General features: G+C 41.1%; 1 protein-coding gene across 1 annotated transcript; it reads right to left on the bottom strand.

Moving 5' to 3' along the window:
- Positions 1-708: 708 nt before the first annotated feature.
- LOC142205086 (uncharacterized) lies at positions 709-16,845 on the bottom strand. The gene is made up of 10 exons (XM_075276441.1): positions 16,778-16,845; positions 16,560-16,618; positions 15,059-15,124; positions 12,424-12,486; positions 8,285-8,338; positions 6,162-6,218; positions 4,890-4,964; positions 3,093-3,155; positions 1,845-2,194; positions 709-873 (listed from the first exon to the last, which is right to left on the bottom strand). Exons 1-9 carry the CDS (start codon positions 16,824-16,826, stop codon positions 1,868-1,870), a joined length of 813 nt encoding a protein of 270 aa, XP_075132542.1. The 5' UTR covers positions 16,827-16,845; the 3' UTR covers positions 709-873; positions 1,845-1,867.
- Between the last annotated feature and the right edge of the window lie 1,526 nt (positions 16,846-18,371).

Here is an 18,371-nt window from a genome sequence, read left to right as displayed (position 1 = left end):
ATGGGCACCCATAGTAGCGTCAAACCAAAGACACAATGATCACTTTTAGAAGATAGCCCAGTTTTTTCAGGCCCCCTTATAGTGTGCCCCAAATTCTTTGGGCATTTTGTCACTCCGCCAACACAATATTGATGTCACACGTTCACCCATACAGGAATAACCGACAGGATCATTCAGGTTCCTTTCTTCCTCCTAAGTGTTGTTCTCAGGGTCATAGAATCCTTTCCATTTCAGAAGATATTCTAACTTTATCAACAACTTCCACTTACTATACTGCTACGCCTAAAGAGCAACCACCACTGCCATAACAAATCTTTCTGATCTCACATTTTCTCCCATCACGGGATCATTTTCGGTGGCTTTTTTTTTTTTTTTTTTTTTTAAAAAAAGACAATTCTTCATAACTTTTCAACCGGGCACAAATTTGTCTCCCATATAACAATAAGCCACCAAAATGGGATTTTTCCAAAAAATACAAATCGAAAACATTAAATTAGATTAAATGTGGACCTATCTGTATGACGGCCCTGCTCACACCTACTAGTTATCTGACCTGATTTGATTCCGATCTCAAAATATTTTTATTGTTTTTGCAAACTCCATATAAATATCTGAAAATATCTGGAAATTTCGTGAAACTTAAAAAAATGAAAGGAACAGAATAGTAAATGGAATAAACACCCCAAACCGTGTGCAGTTCTACTTGTCTATTTTATTGATTTTTTTTAAGATTAGAGAAAGTAAATCATGGAGAGTTCTGTAGAAGAAGCAATGCCGTTTATATCAGAGAAGAAAATAATCATCCGAAAATTTGAAGATAGACTCGCTCTTTATTTCACTTCCATTTCTTCATCAAGAAAATGACTGAAGTGCCTGGAATATAACAAGAATTTCAGATCATCTTGTGTATTACTACACATTGATATAGCAACAGTTATGTATCTAATAGATATTATAGTAGACGCCAAAGGACACTGTTATGTATCTATTATTTATGGCCAAAGTCTAGATGTTCATGGCTAGGACAAGTATCAGAGATTTCTGGGCCCCATATATAAAAGGGTTATAGGGTTCCTTATTGCTCTTGCATGTGTTATATGGGAATGCAACAATGAGCGGCGGTGAATAAAGAGACCGATGTTAATGTTTATTAGATGTGTACTAAATATTATACTGACCACATACCGTATTCTATGGTCATAGATAAAGTACCTTATAGTGATCCGTGTGTAAATGAATGCATTGACTACAAAGCTAAGATCTCTGATTTCCAACCTCACTGAAGATTTAGCATTCTGGTGAAACTTAGTAGAAAACAATTGGAAACACTAAATAAATAGACTTGAACGGTTCGCCATAAGTTTAAGAAATACCTAATTTCTATGCACGTAAAATAAGAAATGTACATATGAATTCAATATAGTCCAAGTTTTTCATCATCGTAATGGGGTACATAATAATAATGGGGTAATAGACCTGGGGAGGGGGGATCTGAGCAGATATAGGTTATAGGGAGAAGATTCAGTACGAGTTGTCATTTATTCATGTATATATTTGCTCTTTCTATGCTTCGAAGTAATCATCCGAGTCGTGGACTGATAGGCTTCCCTGTATAAAGATAGCTGTCAATCACTATGTAGATCCACCCCATGACCAGATGACTATTTCTAAGCATGGAAAGAGCAAATAGCAACAGAAAATAGGTAAAATAGGTATTCTGAATCTTTATATATCAGTCAAAACTATGAATCTGCTCAGCTCCTCCTGCTCTATAACGTAATCCCTACAGAATGTGCTACGTTTTCCTGGTTACAGATATCCTTTAAAGAAGAAACAGACTTTACCTGAGATAGGAGGAGATAATGAATTAGCTGTATGGAGATCCACTACCTGGACTGGTAGTATGTCCATCACCTGGACTGTTAGTAGAATGTCCACCACCTGGACTGACTACAATATTTTCAACACTCACAACGTTATCATCAATATCAAGGTCTCTTTGTAGAAGTCCATCCAGAATTGAAATACCTAAAAAGCCTTTGTCAAATAAACCACCACTGAGAAGGTTACCAGCAGCATCAGAGACTTGGCACATGTAGTCACCACTTATTGTTTTCACAAGCCTAAAAGCTGCACCCATAACTGAGCCCACTATGTCTAAAACAATTCCCACATGAGCACCAAGCAAAGGCACCTGTAAAATAAAAATAAAATGTATAAATAACATTTCTTTGCGGTAGAAGTGAATAATATATATTTTAAAGGGAGTCTACCATCCCAAGAATATTCAAATGCCGCCACCATGTTACGGAGCACATGACTCAGGAGATGGTAGGGGTCTTAGCAGCCCGCCCCCCCCCCCCCAATCACCTCATTTGCATAAGACTTCTAAGCTGTTTTTCTCCAAACCTGCAAAAGTGACAGACATAACTGGCTTATCTTATCTATCCCTGTAATGTGCTATGTAAAAATGGTGGAGGCAGCTGAATATACTTGGGGCGGTGGTTGAATCCCTTTAAGAACTTCTTTTTTCCTTCCATAAAGATATCCTGACATTAAACAAGCTTTATTGTTCAACACAAGACAGTATAATATGAATACACGGGAGTTTTGCTAGGATGATAATCTCTAAATTGTATTCATCTTCTTTAACAATGTCATCGGTCATGCGTTACGTGTGTGTATTCGATGGAATACCTCGCTGCCATAGGAATGCGTGTAAGCGGCCGAACACCAAGGGGTCAAGCGCATCGAATATTTGGTGTGTTTAACCCCTTGGTGTTCGGCCACTTACACGTATTCCTATGGCGGCGAGGTATTCCATCGAATACTACTAGCTCAAGACTAGTTACGTAATACATATTTTGCCCTCTGAGGACACTTAAGATCATATTGTAAGTCATTCCTAATACACATTTCTCTTACTTTCCTTACTATAAGGGTCAATTTGTGTTTGTAGCATTTACATAATCTATCTACTAGATCACAACTGGTTATAGCGATACATATTCACATCTAGAACATGAGTGATGTTCATTTCTGAATAGACAATGAACATTAAGAATAAAGACACAATATAAAATGGCAATTACCAGCATTGGGAATGTTGCTGCCATCAAGGCAAGAGAACCAGTTCCTACACCCAGAATCTGGACCTGGAAAAAAAACACAAGAAGCCACATAAATTCTTACGATTTTTTTTTAGCTGATTACTTATACTTATTCACCATTCTCTCTCCGATAGGAAGGCACGGAGCTTTGTTTATGCAGATGTATATACTGTATATATGAGATTCATATCATATAGTGTACATTACACATGTACTTCACATAATGCCGTCATTTTGGGATTATAGATAAAAGGGGTTGTCCGGGCAAAAATTCTATTTTTTAAATAGGCCAGGGGAGGTGACAAAAAAAAAAAAAATCAAACTCACCTGTCCCCGATGCCTCCCAACGTAGTACAGTCCTGCCGCTACATTGTTGTCTTCCGCTGCCAATCAGCTGCCTTAGCGAAGGATATGTGACATCACTACCTGTGAGGTCCTGAGTCCCTTCCTGAGACCGCTGAGGCCAATCAGCGGCTTCGGTGGAAAGGACCCGGAAGGTCACAGCCGGTGAGAAATTTCACTTATAGAAGACAGCTGGGCTTCAGGACCAAGTTGGGAGGACACTGGAGCCTTAGGGACAGGTGAGTATGTTTTTTTTTTTCCTCCAGCCTATTTGAAAAAGTTATTTTTTGCCTCTTTAGAGAGGACCTTTCACGTCCTCATGAATATGTGGTTGTATACACCGCTGAATTCAGCGCACTGTCAGCTTTCCCGATATGTGCCCCGATGTTGGAGATATCAGTGCCATTAGTTTCAGCACTGAGCTCTGCCCACTGTCAAAAGGGCGTTCTTCGCAGTCTACCATCATTGGTGGGTTGTGTGGAACACCCCCTCTGACAGTATAAGGTCATGTTAGGGTACTATCGTGGGGGATGTTCCTCACAGTCCAGTGATGATGTGACCACTGACGCCCAATCACAGGCCTTAACAGTCCCTGGCATCATTCAGGAGGATGGAAAGGGCCCAAAAATGACACACAGGAGCATAGGGGCGTTGAGTAATACTGTTTTTTACATTTGATCACCTCTCCTGAGTCTCCGATCATTATACTTTGAGGTTTGAAGGGGCCCCTGAGTATTATAGTAATTTGTGGATGGCAAACCCCAAAAATTTAGGTCGGCTGAACTCAAAATTTTTGGTAAATTCGTCCTATGTATGTGTCATTATGGCACATTATACTGCATGGAGGGACCACTATGGGTTATTATACAGTATGAGGGCTGCTATGAGACATTATACTGCGTGGAGGGTGTCGCTATGGATCATTATTCTGTCACAGGGACCTTTGGCGAGAAGGGGGGGGCCCAAGCTTACTAAACAGACTTAGGCCAATAATACCCTTAATCCGCCCTTGATCAAGGGTCTTCCTCCATATCCAATTAGATAATGACCCATATTAGTCAATAGAAGCTCTCAGGGTCTTCATTCATTTCCCTACTCACATACACACAGTTCAGGCTTCATAAAGGTAGCAAACAAAAATTTTAAGTTTTAACCACAGACATGGGTAATTCTGCTAGAAAATTATATATATATATATATATATATATATATATATATATATACTGTATATATATATACACACACACCCTGTATATGCCATATGCTTAGATGCTGGATATGCTATTTGCTTTACATGTGGTAGAATTGTAGGTTCCTATTTGCCATTCTCTTGTCACGATATTTTAGGGTATGGTTATAAGTCAGTAATTATATGTTCATATTCAGTACTGCTATACTAATTAGTAACAATATAGTGAAAAGTAAGAAAAAAATTACCGCTGCACAGCATAGGCCACGAGTAAGTTCGTCTGCATCTGCGCTAAAATTTGCAGCTAACTCAGGTTTATCTTCCTGCAATAAATATTAATAAACATAATAAATAGTACATGGCTGGGCATATTGGCAGTAAGAGGGCACTTTAATTGTGAGGAGAGCCATAAGACGGCAGTATTACTAAGTAGGGCACTGTGTGGGGACATTAAAGCGACACTATGACTGTGCTGGGGGCACTATAAAACCATTTATGACACTAAGTAGGCCCCATTACTTATGGCACCAAAAGGGAGGTACTATTACTGTGTAGGGTACAAAGAGGGCACTATTATTGTGTGGAGAACTGTATGTATTACCATTTGGGGAACTTATATTGTGGAGGGGGCCTGAACATATAGGGGCACCTGGAATATTAGTATTTACACTCATTGGGCAAATACAAGATACAATTGAGGGTTTGGTTAGAGGAGGGTACTGAAAAATGAGGAACCAAAGGTGTCTAGGCAGAAAACTCATCAGAGACAGAGTTGCTCTTGGGACATGGACATACTCTGTTACTGATATGGACAGTGGGCTTTGTAGCGGTGGATCCATGACTAAGGCTTTGTATTAAACCTATATTATCTATATACTGTCTGCAAAATATAACTAGGTGAACAAATCCCCAGCTATTTGCTAACTACATCTACTGTGAGCTAGTCCTGTGTTCTGGCACAGCGGTGCTAGGATAGGCAGGCCAGGGCATACACTACAGCGCACTCTGCTCAGCAGAGGATATAGCTGCCATTGTTTAGGGATAAAGGCAAGGGTGTAACTTGAGGGGGTGCAGAGGGTGCAGTGACATCGGAGCCCAGGAGCCTTAGGGGCCCCATAAGCACTGGCATGAGATTGCTTCTCCCATCTGACCCATAAACCAAGGAGCCCCACAGATTACACTAACCACACTAAGGATGATTAAACTCCTAAGCACCCGTAACCATCACTATGAAAAATTCATTGTAGGGATGAGGTAGGGGGCCCGGGCAAAAGATTGCACTGGGGATCACAAGGCTTTAGTTATGTCACTGGAGAAAGGATTTTCTGCTGTTTAGTATTGGGACAATGTTCCTCTGGCATCTCAAGATGGTGAATGACAGGCTGCGGTGTACACTGTGGTATATCAGCCACTGCAAGGAGAGCTTCACCTATATTCTAAGAGTATGGACCTGGAGCTATATCATGTTACCCTCCTATACACTTAGCTTTGCAAAAAAAAAAAAAAATAGATCACATTACCAGTATAGCAAGCATAAGCATCTTTTTTGTCTCCTGAGGAAGGTGCAGGCACTTTATCTGTAAAGATTATAAAGAAAACATACAAATTTTAACATCATTAATACATTTCAGTCATTCTATGAGACTGGAAAAAAAAAATAATAATAATAATTATATATCGCTCCAACATATTCCTTACAATTCCTCTTGTAGCCATTCTTGGCTTTGGCTCAGAAACCACAGTAAAACCTACAATAAAAAAACCTGCGTTTCTGCAACGTGGGGCCTCAGAATAATAAAATAGGGCAGTTTTTTTCAAATTCTATTTGTTTTTTATTTTATTTTTGATTTATATCCATTTGCTTTCTTTTTCTTTTTAATTGTGTGACTAAGTAATCTGCATGAAGTATTGCTCAGTATAGAGTAGTAAGTATGAACACAAGAAAGTATACTACAGGAGAGAAAATGGGCACAATGGAAAACGGGAAACCCCACGGATCCATTGCGCCCGTTTTCTATTCTGGAGTCTCAGTGCGACTAGTGTTTGACAAAGACTGAAATGTTACAAGATGTTTACTGGACCTAGATATGAATAAATAAGCAAATACAATACCCATTGTAGTATGTGATTCCTTCTTAAGGCTAAGGCCTCACATTGCGGAAACGCAGATTTTTTGTTGCAGATTTTGTTGCATTTTTTTGAGTCAAAGCCAAGAGTGGCTACAAATAGAATCGGAAATATATAGAAAGTTCGTATACTTCTAACTTCTGCTCAATCTAGTTCTTGCTTTGGCTCAAAAAAACCACAACAAATCTACAAAAAAAAAAAAAAGCTGCGTTTCCGCAACGTGGGGCCCCAGCCTTATTGTATCAGGCGTGGGAGCCTATCACAGCATATATATGGATTAACTTCAGAGAGTTAGTTACAATAAGAGAGAATAGAAAATATAAGGCAGTTACTATCTTTAAGGAGTGTAAACAGAAAAAACTTCCTTGTTGTTTGGTTGCTATTTATTTTTTGGTTACTAAACACTTGATGACATAATCGGAATTTATATTTATATTTTTATATATATTATTAATTATTAATTGGAAGGTAGCAGCTCTGATTGGGTTTTATGTTGGCATTGCTGGCCCAGTTTAAGTTTATTTGTAAAATGCATTGTGATAAGAGATTTGCCTTTTTTTAAAAGATATTTCAATTTCGTATTTAAATAAAACAAAAAAATTAAAATAAGCTGAAATTAAATAATTGAAAAAAAAAATTGATTTTGAGACTACAAAATGATATCAAGTCTTCTATTTAGCTCACCCTGGCATGGTTTCCAAACACACAAATCTGATTAAGACCGGGGTCCCACAGGACGGAAATGCCACGATTTGCGCACGGCAGAAACGCTGCGGGAAAAATCTCGGCGTTTTACAGTAAAGGCAAAGTGAATGGGATTTTAGTGAATCCCATGCCCACTCTGCAGTAAAAAGCGTGGTGCGGACACACCACAATCTCCAAAACTAGCAAGCGCTGCTTGCAGGACCTGGCACAATTTTGGAAATCAAAGCTTGTCAATTAAACTTACGGAAATGCCGGTGGTTTTCCCATAGGTATAATTGTAACAGAAAGTCTGTGAAGGAAAACTCCACAAACTTTCTGTCTAAAGCTCTGCAGGAAGAACCGTAATGTGTTGCCGTCGCGGTTTTTCCTGCTGCGGGACGTTTCATGGGGCTTTAGCTTAAATTGCTCTGATCAACTCATTCTAACATTTTCCAATTGAAGGATTACACCCCTTTTAAAGCACCACTTTACCGAAACACATCGGACAAAACTGCAATTTACAATGCCAGCAATGTGAATGAGATTACACTAGGCTCACACCTGCGTTTGGGTTTCTGTTTGGGGTTCTGCTTGGAAAACTAGACTACAATGGGGTCCGGGCTTCCACCCAAAAGGGGAAAAATGCAGAGAGGAAAGCGCTGCTTGCAGGACCTTTCTCTGTGCATTTTTAAAGTGGAATGGGGAACGGAAACCTCCAGGCTGAGAGGTGAAGGTGAAGAGGTTTTAGTTCATCACACTTCTATATACATACAGTACTTTAGAAGAGTGACCCATATGTTAAATTATATAATTGTAGAATTAAATACTTTACCACTACTTCAGTAATAGTTTCAATGGAACAATTCTTGTATATGGACGCAACTTTCTACAACAAAGGAAGAAAAATTTCAGTGACTTAAATTTAGTGACATAATGTATTCCTAGTGATGAGTGCAGTATGTAATATGCAGTGGCGTAACTAGGAATGGCGGGGCCCCGTGGCGAACCTTTGACATGGGCCCCCCCTCCAGCTGACATCGAAAACCCCGACCAACGCCGAAAACCCCGCACGACCCCACCCCCCGCATTCCTACGCACACTATTACGCTCCATAGTGGCCCCTGCACACATTATTATACCCCATAGTGGCCCCTGCACACATTATTATACCCCATAGTGGCCCCTGCACACAGTATTATACCCCATAGTGGCCCCTGCACACATTATTATACCCCATAGTGGCCCCTGCACACATTATTATATCCCATAGTGGCCCCTGCACACAGTATTATACCCCATAGTGGCCCCTGCACACATTATTATACCCCATAGTGGCCCCTGCACACAGTATTATACCCCATAGTGGCCCCTGCACACAGTATTATACCCCATAGTGGCCCCTGCACACATTATTATACCCCATAGTGGCCCCTGCACACATTATTATACCCCATAGTGGCCCCTGCACACATTATTATACCCCATAGTGGCCCCTGCACACATTATTATACCCCATAGTGGCCCCTGCACACAGTATTAACCCCATAGTGGCCCCTGCACACAGTATTATGCCCCATTGTGGCCCCTTCACCCACTATTATGCCCCGTTGTGGACACCCATTAACAATTATTATACTCTGGGGTCTTTTCAGACCCCAGAGTATAATAATCGGAGACCCGGGGGAAGAACAACATAAAAAAAAACACACTGTAACTTACCTGTCTCCCGACTCCCCGCTGGCGGCCATCTTCAATGGCGTCAGGGACGTCATGTGACCGGGAGCCTGCGTCGCGACGCATAAGGACGCAGGCCCCGATCATGTGACGTCTGAGACGTCACACAAGTAGGCCGAAGCCTGCGCGGAGCCTGGAGAGGTAAATAACACAGTTTTTTATGTTCAGTTACCTCTCATGCACTTCCGATCATTATACTCGGGGGTCCGAAAAGACCCCCGAGTATAATAGTGCTTGTGGGGCCCACAGTGTCACTTACCGATCCCGGCCCCTGCCACGATCAGTAAGTATATAGGGCCCGTTAGCGGCTGGAGTAACTCCAGCCGGTAACTGCCTATTAAAAAAAACCAAAAAACACAGCGGTAGCGGTTGCCACCGGGCCCCTAATGTCCCGGGCCCTGTGGCAGCTGCTACTGCTGCTACCACGGTAGTTACGCCACTGGTAATATGTAATGATCAGAATTTTTATCAGTTCAGAATTTACACTAAGGCCCGATTCACATCTGTGTTCCGGTTTCCATTCAGGGAATCCGCTTGGGGACCCCCAACAGAAACCTATATGCATAAAAAAGCGGTTATCTAAGGAAACCTGCAGACCCCATAGACTATAATGGGGTCCATGTGGTTTCCGTTTGGTTTCTGCACAAAACATGCAGAGACAAAAGATTTGCTTGTAAGACTTTTCTCTCCTCGTGTTTTGTGCGGAAACCACACGGACGACATTGTAACGTATGGGTTCCGCGAGTTTCCCAGTTAACCGCTTTTTAATGGTTATAGGTTTCTTTAAGGGGGATCCCCAAATGGACTCCCTAAATGGAAACCTGAACTTAGATATGAATCGGGCCTAAGAGTAGCAGAGGAAATCTATAATGGGGCAACTACCTTGAGCCTGTTAGAATAGTGCTCTATTTTGTGAGACATATGGACCTTTACGGCCACCTATAGATCCAGAGTCAGGTAGTAACTGCTACGTCTGCACCTCCCATAGTTATACTCCTGTTAGCTACAAAAGTAAGTAGGTTGAGCATCACCAGCTAAGTCTAGGAACCAAAAAAGGTTTTGCAACCCTTATTGGCAGCTAAGGGACATTTTAACATAATTGTTAGAATTCAGTGTGCTCTTCTTACCCTGGACATGTGCCCGTAGGGGAGAGTTGCAGGTTTCCACCCAAATGAATGGATCATATGAGCAGGGTCCTCAAGCTACTGACTCCGCAGCTGAATCACCCGAGGTGTCCACAGCAAATCCTGCTGCAATCTCTGCCTTCCATTGAAAACAATGGGAGGCAGAATCTGGGCAGAATCTTCCACTGATTCATGGGCAGAATCCGTTGTCAAATTAGTGTCGAATTCCTATGTGTGAACGGCCCCTAAAATCTAAATATACCGTATTTTCTTTAAATATACAGTGTATTCTGCGAAAGACAGCTTCCTGAGGCAATTTTAGAACTTAAAGGGGTATTCCCATGTACATAATCATATCTATATTTTTGATCATTAAAAGTTAAATATTTTTGCAAAACGTTATATTCTGTCATCATTATGAGTTATGATTTTTTTTTTTTTTTTATTGTAGCAGGGTCATCAGATAGGGACATTACATGTAGAAGACGATATCCCGGCCACAATAAGGAAATCATTGTGAATTTTCTGATTTTAGAAAGTTCCTGCATTCATGTAGGTATCCACTGACAACTGATCAAGACAACAAGACTGCGACCACAAGATATTTGGAGAAAACCTTTAACCCCTTCCCGCCAATGGCATTTTTTGATTTTCGTTTTTCGTTTTTGACTCCCCTCCTAAACCCCATAACTTTTTTATTTCTCTGCTCCCAGAGCCATATGAGGTCTTAATGTTTGCGGGACAAATTTTTCTTCATGATGCTACCATTAATTATTCTGTATAATGTACTGGGAAGCAGGAAAAAAAAATCTGAATGAGGTGGATTTGAAGAAAAAATGCATTTCTGCGACTTTCTTACAGGCTTTGGTTTTATGGTGTTCACTGTGCAGCCAAAATGACATGTTCCCTGTATTCTGTGTTTCGGTACGGTTCCAGGGATACCAAATTTATATGGTTTTATTTACATTTTGACCCCTTAAAAAAAATCCAAAACTGTGTTAAAAATTTTTTTTTCTAAAAGTCGCCATATTCCGACGGCCGTAACTTTTTTATACGTAAGTGTACGGGGATGCATAGGGCGTCTTTTTTTGCGGAGCTGGGTGTACTTTTTAGTTCTACCATTTTCGGGAAATGTTATTGCTTTGATCACTTTTTATTCAAATTTTTATCAGAATCAAAACAGTGAAAAAACGGCGGTTTGGCACTTTTGACTATTTTTCCCGCTACGGTGTTTACCGAACAGGAAAAATATTTTTATAGATTTGTAGAGCGGGCGATTTCGGACGCGGGGATACCTAACATGTATATGTTTCACAGTTTTTAACTACTTTTATATGTGTTCTAGGGAAAGGGGGGTGATTTGAACTTTTAATACTTTATATTTTTTTATATTTTTTTCACTTTTTTTTTTTTTTTTTTTTTGCATTTATTAGACCCCCTAGGGGTGCTGAACCCCAGGGGGTCTGATCACTAATGCAATTCATTACAATGCTAATGCATTGCAAAAAATCATCCTTTCTTTTGCAGGCTGCCTAGACCAGCCTGCAAAAGAGAGAATTTGCAGACAAGCCTGGGAGCCTTGTACAGGCTCCTGGCTGTCATGCCAACGTGACGTCGGCCCTGGAGCATGCTCCAGGAGCCGGCGATCCCGGGCACAATGGCGGCGCCCATGTGCCGCCGGGAAAATGGCGCCACCGGCGCCTTTGACCGCGGCGCCGGAGGGGTTAATGCCTCCGATCGGTCCAGGGACCGATCGGAGGCATTAGAGCCGATTGTCTACTGCTTAAAGCAGTAGACACCCGGCGGCTATGGTGGCCGCCCGGCTCCCGGGCGGTCGCAATAGTTACAGACCCGACATGCGCCGTACTATTACGGCGCATGTCGGGAAGGGGTTAATACTCTGCAAAATATTTAATTACTTATATTTGCAAAAATGTTTAACTTTTAATTATCTACAAATTAAAAAATTGTTCTATTCATGGGAAAACCCTTAAAACTCTGCTTTAGCAATCGGTCATTGGTCATTAATGTATTGCTCACATAAGATACAGAACATGCAAATACAATAAATAAAGCTACTGCTAAATATGTAGATAGTTTAGATTCATTTTACCACAACTGTAATGGTCGTGCCAATAAGACATATCTTCTCAGGTGACATGTCCTTGTCGTTGTTCTACAAGATAGAAGAGCAATGAAAGATAGCTTTAAAAAAAAAAATTCAGCAAAAATAGCTGGATAGAATGTACAAAAACACCACCAATGTTTCCATCATACATTTTATTTTACAAATGTCTCCTCTCTAACCTTGGCTCAAATTTGGTTAAAGAAGACCTTTTACGTCCTCCTGCACATGCGGTTATATATACCGCTAGAAAGCCGACACTGTATTGAATTCAGCTCACTGTCATCTTTCTCGTTCTGTGCATTCCTGACAGTCTAGCTCAGGGGTGGGCAATTAATTTTCCCATGGGGCCGCATAAGAACTTGAAACTATGCTAGAGGGCCGTGCCACAGCAAATTTAGCTCCACCCATTTCTGTGTTGACTCCGCCCGTTCCCAATCATCTTTCCATGTGCCCCCACAAAGTATCATCCTCCTACAGTCCTCCTACTATTAAGCCCCTCTCCTGGTGCCCCAGTATAAACTGGTGGAAACTAGAGGGAACACGAAACTGGAGCAGCTGGAGGGGGACATTAAACAGTGGGGGTAGTTGGAGGGGGGGCAATAAATTGACAGCTGGAGCGGGACATGAAACTGGGGGCAACTAGAGGGGGACATTAAAATCGGGAAGCAGACATTAAACCATAGGGGTAGCTGGAGGGTGACATTAAACTGGGGGCAACTAAAGGCAAACAGGTCCCCCTACAGCTTCCTCCACGGTTTAATGTCCCCCCAGTCTAAGTGCCCTCTTCATCTACCCCCAGTTTCATGTCCCCCCCCTCCATTTCTCCCTCAGTTTCATGTCCCCCCTCCATTTCTCCCTCAGTTTCATATCCCCCTTTATTTTCCCCATTTCATGTCCCCCCTCCATCTCTCCCCCAGTTTCATGTCCCCCCTCCATCTGCCATCTCTGCCCTAGTATAACATTCCCCTTCCATCTCTGCCCCTAGGTTACTGAGACACACACACACCCACATATACAGACAGACAGAGACATATAGACAGACACATATAGACAGACAGACACATATAGACACACACACACACATACAGACACACACAGACAGACACATATAGACACACACACGTACAGACACACACATACAGACAGACACATATAGACACACACACACACTCTGCACCCTGCATCTCACCTTACATCTCACAGTACCTTATGACACACTCCACATGTCTCCATATTCTGCCGGCACTAAGACATGCCCCCTAGACACGCCCCCTTGACCCCCCCCCCCCATAGACACGCCTCCCTAGTCAAAGCTGTGCGGGCCGGAATGAATCAGTCAGAGGGCCGGATATGCCGGACTTTGCCCAGGTCTGGTCTAGCTGGTCTGTGAGGAACTTGTCCATAGCCCTGTACTGTCAGAGTGGGGCGTCCCCCCAGTACAAGTCTATGCTCGACATGTGGGTGTGGTTTAAATGCACCACAATGTACCAAAATGCGACAAAATAGTATTGAAAAATTCTGGCACAAAGTAATCCAACTAAAGGGTGGGATAAATGCAATAAAATAATCAATTAAACACCCAGGAGAATTGGGGCTCCAAAAAGGACACCATCCTATAACTCTCATATGAATTTTACTTCTTAGATAGGTCTCACATAGATGAAACTACAATATAACTTTTATTACCAAAATATAAAAACCACATAACGGACGAAAACAAAAATACACACATGAGACGCCGCCTAGACCATGTTATTCTACTCACTAATTTTGCAACAGGTTGTGTTTACAGCCAATCCCTTAAGGGGAATTAAAGGGGAATGATAGAGAAAAGAAAATGAATTTGTCTATCAGTCTCAAAAATCCCCCATACCCCACAATTTATTTATAGGGGTAGGCTAAGATAATTATTAGCACCTAAGTCTTTTACTAGTTGCTATCTCAAACCCACTCTATCTATAGGAGAGGGTCTGGTGATCTGTCTCTGTATAAGGGCAGCTTCAATAGGAGACGCCAAGGAGAGCTACCCTACAATTCATTTATAGGGATGGATGAAGATAATCTTTAGCAGCTAGGTCTTTTTTTTTTTTTAGTTGCCATCTTAAACCCTCTATATCTATAAGGGAGAATCTGGAGATTTGTCTCTGTATAAGGGCAACTTTAATATGAGACACTATCAGTCCTTGTCAGTGGGGGATTTTTGAGACGGATAGACAAATTCATTTTCTTTTCTCTATCATTCCCCTTTAATTTCCCTTAGGGGTTGGCTATAAACACAACCTGTTGCAATGTAAGTGAGTAGAATGACACGGTCTAGGCGGCGTCTCGTGTGTGTATTTTTGTTTTCGTCCGTTATGTGGTTTTTATATTTTGGTAATAAAAGTTAGATTTTAGTTTCATCTATGTGAGAGCTATCTGACAAGTGAAATTAGTATCAATGCAGTCTAAAGCTATGCTGAATTTATCATCCAACCTCAGCCACTGTGATAAATCTGCCATTTTACATCAAGTATTAGTAAATCCCGGCCACTGTGCTGATTTTTAAAATCTGATAAAAGCAGTATATGCAATCTACAGTAAAACAGGTAAAATAATAAAAAGGAGCTAAATTTACTCTTACCTTTAATTCTCTATATTCCTTAATCAAATTCATGACCATACAGATCATTACCATACCTTCAGAAACCTGCAAGAAAGATATATATCTTAAGGTTTATTATACATGACTGATGAATAATCTTTCTGATTTAAAGGGAGTTTCCTTTAGGATAGGTCGTCCGTAGGAGTCTGCCATCTGGGACTCCAGCAGATCAGCTTTTTGTAGTGTCAGCACCTCTCAGGGGACTTCTGGTTCCCCTTCGCAGGCCATGTGATAACACATTCATCTGTCACAAGGTCTGCTCGCAGTCAGTCCCGCTCAAATGGATTGGGCTGAGTGTTGCTGCCAAGCACGGCCCCTGTAAAACGTACAACCCTCTGCTTGGTTTTGTGTGACTCGGCTGCAGAGCTCTTCTCATTGTTCTACCTTTTCCGAACAGCTGCTGCTGGATCCTTGCCAGTCTTATATTCATGACATATCCTAAGAATAATATCTTTTTTCAATATAGTTGTTCTTCCTATAGATGGACTCTCTGGCTTTTGAGATAGATCTACATTTTTTTTTGGCCTTGGTTTTGAGATCCCCCCTATCCTAGAAGCGGGCCAAGCCGGGATTTGGGTGTTTGCCTTCCTCATTCACTAAACTGGAACACAATGAACTTTTCATTATGTAGCCATGATATTAATGACACCTAGTAGAGGAGGGGGAACCTACTAAACAGATGTGGCTAGTGGGCTTATATAATTTGGTCAACCGTATACTAAGAACCTTACCTTCTTTTTTCATATTTGCTCATCAGCCCTAAATAATTGTATAAAATGTGGATGTGTGGTCCATGTTTAATTTTCTACAATGTGGTGTACTAAATAGCCTGTGCCCTCACTTTGTTTTTGTGTTATGTTAAATTGTATGTATGGTATGGTTATGGTATGTATGGTTGAATTTGCAGGAGACTGGTAAAGGGATTTGCCTACTAGACCTCAGTGAGTTGTCAGAGCATTAGTATTGGTGAACTTTGTGATCTGTTCACACGGTTTAGGGTGGGTTGACCTGGACCATAGGGGGTTTGGCCTGGCTTCAGGGGTGACATGTTGCCTCCCATATGGGTGACATGTTGTGGTGGCAGTCACCATGAGTAGAGTAAGGACCCACTAAATAGAGGTCCTTGTGACATGGCTACTTCTACAGTTTGATGAAATGTACACTAAGCCCGCTCCCCCTTCCCAGACTCCCTGTCCCCTTTTGTAAAATGTTGGAAAACTTTCAATAAACTTTTAATGTTGATGAAATGTAGAGTGAGAAACTATTTGCCTAGCAGCACTAGATAGCATGTGGTTGCACCAGCCTTGTCTTTCTTCTACAATGTGGTGTCGGTACAAACTCTCTTTCATATTCTTTCCCTGATTGTTTACATTTTGCTTTCTTAGTTTTAAACCTTTAATTTTACCTCCCCCTCCCCCGTTTCAAGCATTTCATATTGAAAAGTAAAACATTAGAAATAAAAGGTTATTGTGAAACTTACTTTTATTTTTCCTTTACATAATTCGAGGCCTCCAGGACTTTCATCAGTGTGATCGTCAGCTGTAAAGAAACATGGCTTTAAAATCGACATATTTTCCTCAATATAAGTTCTAAAAGTTATTATCAATTTGGGAAAAACTGGTTAGGGTCATACTCATAAACTAGTACCGATACATTCCCTGTGCACATACACCATTGTCTATAGAAAAGAAATCTTACCGAAGCAACAGCTCAGCCCCACAAGCAGGAAGAAAATGGAGATCTTCATCGTTGCGATGGGTTTTAGGAGTTGAGCGCAGATAACTAACACTGAGCGAAGTTACGTCTTATATAGGGCTAGAAGACACCTTAGGGTTGTTGACTTTAGCGTCATTGTAGACACTTGGCATAGGGACAGTAGTCATCTCTTCTATCCCCAGCCTCTGAAACTTTGAAAATAGTTGGCAACCCCTGTGTTATTGTCTGCGTTGCGCCCACGTGCACTTTAAGCTGAAAATTAAATAAGGGCCTGCTTTTTAATTAACAGAGTAATTTTCCGTCTAAGTCTCAGTATGGCCACGTTTAAGTTATATAAAAACCTTAAAGGAACACGACATTCAAAAATGAAGGCTCTGTTTTGCGCGTTCCTTACCTACGCATTGTAAAGTTGACGTTCTTCTTGTTCTATTCCATCGCTGCTTATTGTATTATTTAGGGCCACATGGTGTGCAGATGGTACCTCGTTTTGCTGTGCTTATTATGTCATCGGGATTAATCCATTACAACAAGAAGGAGTGTTCTTGACCATCTATGACCAGATGATGACGGTACAAACAAATGGTCATTTGGCCATTAATACTATGCAGTAGTTGTTACTATTGTTGTCAATAGTCCCATGGTGGGACTATTAAAGGATTATTTTATCTTATCTTATGAAATAGTCGTTTATGGTCCTTAGGTTACATCTACATGACCCATGACCATTAAAAACAGACATGAAAAACAGAAAAAAAAAGGTCTGGTTTTTCTCGTACATACTTCATTCTATTGAAGAATCCGTAAAAATAGGCAAAAATAATACGTCTTATTATTATGATGTTCCATTAGAATGGACCATCAACTAGCGGTCATGTGACTACACACAATCAACGTGTTCTACAAACGACTATCACAGGGGGGAGGGCAACAGCCCTTTAAGATTAGTGACATATGGCAGAAATTAAATCTATGCAAGTAATATATAGCAAATTTCAGGTATAACTCATTCCTGTCTTCTAAGGTGAGTTATAGTGAATTTGTCAGACCACGGCATTGGCCCACCTTGGCGTCCACCCCACTATGCCCACTTTAGTAAAAAGCAGGGAGTAGGGATGCCGAACCAAAAAATGTGCCAAATGGGTCAAAAATGAGCCATGACCAAACCTAAATTTATCTAGGTCTAGATTAGTTAGTACACTCTTCCCATTGTGGGGGCTAGGGGTCTTTTATGGTATGAAAATTTTTAACTTTTTGTATAATCTGTCCCTACCTGTAACAGGGGGATAAATCCCCATATGTATGTGCTGCTTCAGCTACAGGAAAGAGGAATTGCAGAAATAAATTCTACTTTTTCTGGTGATGATCGGACGCTGCTATACGGCTGTCCGCTCTCTTACTGCCCTGAATTTCCCTACGTGACACAACTCTCCTATGTAATTCTTGGTATAAAATCAGACTCCTGAGTGCTTGGTATAAAAGTGATTAATTCCCCTGTAGAGGGCGACAGCGCTGCACTAAAGTTGGATAGATACACGCAGTAAAGAAGTGGCCAAGAATAACAACACTAAACCCTGGC

Source organism: Leptodactylus fuscus, chromosome 5 (genome assembly GCF_031893055.1).
Source record: "Leptodactylus fuscus isolate aLepFus1 chromosome 5, aLepFus1.hap2, whole genome shotgun sequence".
In the NCBI taxonomy this organism is placed as follows: domain Eukaryota; kingdom Metazoa; phylum Chordata; class Amphibia; order Anura; family Leptodactylidae; genus Leptodactylus; species Leptodactylus fuscus.
Note: the sequence above shows the minus strand (reverse complement) of the source record. Positions and strands in the feature narration are given on the sequence as shown.

What these genes read in the sequence shown, in the direction of transcription:
- LOC142205086 (XM_075276441.1), bottom strand. Translation starts at nt 16,826, where the DNA reads ATGAAGATCTCCATTTTCTTCCTGCTTGTGGGGCTGAGCTGTTGCTTC. An exon ending in GCACGACCATTACAGTTGTG is followed by an intron (nt 8,339 to 12,423) that starts GTAAAATGAATC and finishes CCTTTGTTGTAG; the next exon opens with AAAGTTGCGTCCATATACAA. An exon ending in TGCTTATGCTTGCTATACTG is followed by an intron (nt 4,965 to 6,161) that starts GTAATGTGATCT and finishes TATTTATTGCAG; the next exon opens with GAAGATAAACCTGAGTTAGC.